The sequence below is a fragment of the Limulus polyphemus genome, unplaced genomic scaffold (genome assembly GCF_000517525.1).
Source record: "Limulus polyphemus unplaced genomic scaffold, Limulus_polyphemus-2.1.2 Scaffold643, whole genome shotgun sequence".
Lineage (NCBI taxonomy): Eukaryota > Metazoa > Arthropoda > Merostomata > Xiphosura > Limulidae > Limulus > Limulus polyphemus.
In genome coordinates this window covers 230,138-236,247 of record NW_013666253.1, presented here as the reverse complement: position 1 = coordinate 236,247, position 6,110 = coordinate 230,138, and the positions used below count along the sequence as shown (strand labels likewise).

At 30.7% G+C, this 6,110-nt stretch overlaps 1 protein-coding gene across 1 annotated transcript in view; it reads right to left on the bottom strand.

Annotated features, from left to right (window-relative positions):
• The window catches only part of LOC106459650 (mRNA-capping enzyme-like), a 51,394-nt gene that overhangs the window by 18,141 nt on the left and 27,143 nt on the right, over window positions 1-6,110 (bottom strand). The window contains exons 11-12 of the mRNA XM_013919286.2: window positions 3,109-3,210; window positions 1,581-1,635 (exon numbers count right to left, since the gene is read on the bottom strand). Of these exons, the coding sequence (XP_013774740.1) occupies window positions 1,581-1,635; window positions 3,109-3,210 (157 nt within the window). The remainder of the gene's footprint in view (window positions 1-1,580; window positions 1,636-3,108; window positions 3,211-6,110) is intronic.

The window sequence follows — 6,110 nt, the reverse complement described above, 5'->3', positions numbered from 1 at the left end:
TGAAAATTAAACCTTATTTTCAATAAGCAATCCTGAAAAATATTTGGGGGTGCTTAACTTTTTTCCAGGTGTATACTTTTGAAATTGGAAAAACACATTGGGAAACAATCTCTCATACAATAGATGGATTATGGAATCTTTGCAAGAACAAGCTGTGTGCTTTGGACATGACATAATATGACTGAGCCTTTTGCAATAAAGACACAAAGCACTACCAGACATGGCGACAAGGGCTGCAGCAACATAGTGAGGATCCAAAATTGTTTTAATAAATGTACTCAATCCTTTGCAGATGTTAGGTTGTATTAGTTCGGAATGATGATGATACAGTTAAATGTTATATTAAACATGTACAGAGGTAGTAAATGATTGCTGTAAGAGACAATAAATGTTTCTTAAAATGACTCATTCAACATCAGTTTATTGTATTGTTAAAACCAAAACACAAGGTTTGCAGGATTGGATAAAGCTGTATAAGCTACATATATTATAAAGGATAATGTCTAATAGCACATGCACTGGAAAGCTTTGGTACTGGTAAATATTAAATGAAAAAAAAAGAGCAATTAAATTTTTTGTTCCCTTGTTCTGGGCCAACAAGAAGGTTCAATGGATTCCTTCTCAATGTTTCTGTGAGAGCCAAACCTAATCTCAAGTTTTTGAATATTGTTCCACATGAAAAATTCAATACTTCAAAAGCCATAGTAATGTCAAAGGCTTTAAAAAAATGTTTATACTTAATAGGTCTAAACTGAATAGATAAAACACTTTTATATTAAGTGATATAATCTGAGGTGATCAAGTTCTGGTAGTAAGCCAAACACAACACCAATTGTGAAGTGGAATGTTTTGTTGTGAATACAAGTCAGAAATAAAAAATGTGACATAATTTCTTTCTTTTTTCACAATGCTTCCTCTGCAGTTCAAATTGGACATTTTTCCATAAATAAATGAATAAAAATTTTGGCTCAAAATATTGTCAATGGCATGGGTACCCAAAAGATGAACCAACACATTCTAACCATCATTAGCTTTTGTTTTACAACATTATATACTCCTAATTACACCAGTATATCATATTCTTTCCTTTAAACACCCAGGGAGCTTAAATAATTCTAAAAAAGGGAGGTACTAGTATGGAAACAATTCTTACCTTTAAGTTTTCCTCACTAATCACCACTATCACCCACTAAAAATGGCTTTGTTTACATTCTTGATTAAATAACATCATGCTGGACAAGTGTAAATTAAAGTGTTGTATCGACAGAGGTACAGGGATAATAGGAACAGGTAGTTGTGTAGTACTGATGCAAAATTCATAGGACATAACTATAAATCCAGACTCCATAATAATATTTATTCGCCAATAAATTTCAGAAAATAAAGCATAGAACATATCCACACTCATATAAAAAAAAAAAAAGAGATTTGATCGGGGATACTCCTGCTAGGAAATACATCTAACACAATTTGTATCCAAGTTTCAAAAGTAATTGCACTATAATTTCATTTTCACAAAAAACTGGATTTCTGTAATCATCAAATTGTTCCAATTCTGATTAACTTCATTCATTAAGAACCTCAAGCTCCATTTGAACATTTTCAACCAATTGTCTACTGTGGATGTCTTGAATCCTTCAAATGAATCATCATCACTTTCTTGTAATTAAATAACATATTGTCCTGGGTGCAGTCCAAGTTATTGGCAATGCCTATGGTCAGAAAAGATTTTCTGATGACATCAAGAATTACCTTGGCTCAGGCTTCCTTAATCCATTTAAGTGCCCGAGTTCTCTCAGAAGGATCACAATTTCCTTTTTTGTGGTTGAAACTGGACCATTGAACAGCCAGTTATTGTAAAGTTCTCTGTAATGGTCTTTAAATGGCTTGTTCCAGCTATGTTACATGGCTTAAGTTTTGATGTACGTTGCCCCAGGAATAATGGCCACATCAGTACTGTATTTAAATGGCAACAGCTATTTTAAATTTTCTGTCTTACATCCTGCAAATATGTCCCAAACTAACAATTTTCATATGGAGTTTTGTCTCCAACATTCATCAGCCAAATATCAGGGTGTCTTCATTGGTCTATGCCCTCGGTATCATTCTAATAACAGAATGTCTCACCCCCTTTGGTAAAACAAGGGGAAGCAGTTTTGTTCCCTCTGCCATTGCTGCCAAACATACAGTTATTTGAGTTTTTTTTCCTGACCTGTGCTGCCCAAGCTCACAGCTTACGATTCCTTTGTTCTGAGAGTGTAATCTCTAGGCATGTTGATCCAAATAGACGTTTCGTCCATGTTACCAATGGATAACAAGTCATAGTTTTCTTTCATTTACACATGACTACGATAGGCCTCAAAAACCCCTGCATGGTAGAAAGCTATATTATATCTCTTCATGAATATTCACTGTCAGGAGTAGCTGGCTATGAAATTATGATTGCCACATGTTTATGCTGATGAATGGCTTCTTGCTTCTTACTATCAACTTGCATAATGCACAAGCTACTTGTGAGTGTACCTTGTAATAATTTTTATTATCATTACTAATTTTACCTAATCTAACCTAAAAAGTTTCAATTTTTGCAAATGTATAAAAATATACATGAACTTACCCGGGTCTTCATTTTATTTGCTGTTGACTGTCAATGACACTTAACCCTAGTTTTTTATACTAATGGTACTATTACACTAAATAATTTTCTATTTAATTAAATAATGCACCAAAAAACACAGAATAATAACATGCAGAAAGCAGACAATGTCCCATAACTATCACATATTTTTCTGTCTTTCTGCAACAAGAGCCGTTAAAAAATTCTTCAGGTTAGTCAAATTTATTATCTTAAAAAATCATGACAATGAGTGATAATAAAGAGGGCGCTTATTTATTTTTATTTAAAAAATCATGCAGGGAAGCTTAAAGGGAGGAATACAGTATTAAATTAGCTATATTACAAGATTAATTTTTGTTGTGATATAGGAATATAGGATGATTTACTCAGAAGTTAATGATAACCCAGGATAAAACTTTATAACTAGTTTAACATTAAGTAATGATCACTACACAAGCTTGTATTATCACTATTCCAAAACGCATTCCTACCTTGTTCCATCAGCTTTCCAGCTAACTTTATATGATTTTAATTGTAGAAGATTAATATTGTCAGTATCCATTGATACAGGCTGACACCCAGGGAAACCAGAACTACAAAAAGACAAACATATCAATAATTATAATGTTCACACATTCCATATATTAAATTTAACACAAAATCACTCTTTAAATAAAGTGTACCTTCAATTTATCTCTATCTTAATTAAGGCAAAACTTTTCACCCCCTTATTAGTTCTAGTCTTATAGAAACTTTTAGGAAGAAAATAGATATAAAAATATAAATAAATCAATATTGCTATAGATGCTAAAATTTCATATATATATTTATATATATATATTATTTTATAATTTTTCATTGATTCTCTGCTCAGCCTAAAGTTAACATTTTTCTATAATAATTTGGTTGTATATTTATCTGTGCCAATTTCTTTTGTATGTTAGTAAAAAAATAAATCTTCGTTGCTGTATTTGATTAACTTACAAACATATGAAAAGTATTGGTTTTATAATTTGTAACTGCATATTGCATAAACACTGCACATGTCAGTTACTCAAACTATACCACCATGCTGTGCCTTATGTACGTACTGATTAATTATGTTTACATTTACCACACTCAAACAAGAGATATTCAAATGCCCTATACCTTCAAAACTTTAATTTTATTATTAAGGCATTAAATATATTTGATTTAATTTTAAACCAATTAGAAAACATTTCAGTTGATATCTTCACATGGAAATTTATCAATGATAAAACAAATTTCTTAATATTTTATTGCATTTTGAGATATGGTTAAATACATAGTTATAGAAATTTCTGATAGCAACCAAAACAATAGTATTTACATATATTTTTGATTGTTATATATATATATATATATATATAATAACCATATATTAAATTACTTCTTTAACACAAGGTCTTCATCAGGTCTACTTCTAGTAATATATATATATATATATACACACACACAACACTCAAATTACTTCTTTAGCACAAGGTCTTCATCAGGTCTACTTCTAGTAATATATATTACATACAAATTAATAATTTGAAAACTAGATATCTCTTTTTTATTAAATATTTCACGCATACATATACATACAGCAGTTTCACTCTAAACATAAAATAGTCGATTGTTTACCTAGACATGCTGTATAAATGACATAATCATTAAATAAAATTTCCCAATATATTTGGGCTAATATAAATTCAATCATATCCACAATGTTAATACTTCATTACTACATAATAGGTGGCCAAGTTTCAGAAAATGTCGGGCAAATGACCAATCAACATTTAACTATAATAAACAATATTCTGTTGAAACATGTAGTATGTTTCCCAATAATAAGACAAATGACCAATCAATATTTAACTATAATAAACAATATTCTGTTGAAACATGTAGTATGTTTCCCAATAATAAGACAAATGACCAATCAACATTTAACTATAATAAACAATGTTCTGTTGAAACATGTAGTACGTTTCCCAATAATAAGACAAATGACCAATCAACATTTAACTATAATAAACAATGTTCTGTTCAAACATGTAGCATGTTCCCAATAATACGACAAATGACCAATAAACATTTAACTATAATAAACAATATTCTGTTCAAACATGTAGCATGTTTCCCAATAATAAGATCACTTCATTATGCCTACAAAACACTGTTTTACAATTTACTGTGAGATTGCCAAATAACATACAGTTAAAAATAATGTTCTGGGATTCTTGTAACTACTGTAACATACCCACACTGTTTCATCCAGATTTATCTACATACATAATGCTCAAGTAACATTATTGTAGATATTCAAAAAATATGCTTGATTAAGCTTGATCAGGAGTGTGGAATTTTTGAAAAAACTTTTTGTTAAAGGGACAAAATACTACAAAAATCTACTTACACCCCCCCCCCATCCCATAAATCACACAGAACACCTTGTTTTGTGTAATTATTATTGTGTTTTATATTCTTGCTAGAACTGGCAGTCAAATTTTACTGGACTCCTACCATAAACAAAAGAAATATAATAATACTGTTGGATTAATTTAAACACATTTGTTACTCTGTGTGTGACTGAAGGTTTGTGAATTACAGAGCTTTGTATATAGTTTTGGTTTGAGGTTCACAATTGTAAATGTTTGTATGTACTAGATTACTGTATTTCAGTTTTCAGAAGCTTGTATGGCTCCCTAAAAATCTTCCCGGAAAAGAATACTAATTGTCTAACAGGCAAAGCATGATGGTAACATTTGTTATCCTGGACATTGGGTGATATAAATTCCACACCCCTGCTGAAGACTTCTGTAGAGTTTGCTAGGAAACGTAGAGTTACATTAACTATAAATATGATAAGTTTTTTACTTTCCAGTGTTAAAGATAATGCAATAGTATGGAAACACACTGACATTTTACATACACACAGATATATATACATATATACCTACAAGCAAAAGTACCCATTCTAAATGATGGGAAAAGCTTATGTAATTTATCAATTTAAAATATTTCATGAACTTTAAAAAGTTAATTGTGTTGCACTTTTGGTTTCACTTGTACAACCCACTGCAAAAAGTAATTGTTGAGCATTTCAGTCATGTTAACAGCCACTCAACAATAACATACGGTATCTCTACATTTCTATTATTCAAGCTAAATCGCATTTTGAAATGAGAATGATAGTGTGATTAATTCCTAACAATTTAGTGTAGAATATCCTGCTTGCAAAATAAAATTTGGCATCAACATTATTCATGCCTATTTTCTTGTCATTTTAAAAGTCAATGTTGAGCTTTGCCTGCATGCAGAGCTTTTCAAAGGCAATGTGGGAAGTAGAACTGTAAACGGGAGACAGACGAATGTACAGACAGGCACCACAATTTGCAAGATATGTATCAAATGTATATATATATATATATATATATATGTACAGACAGTAGAAACCTCACAGTGTATCTACCTTTACCAAAAG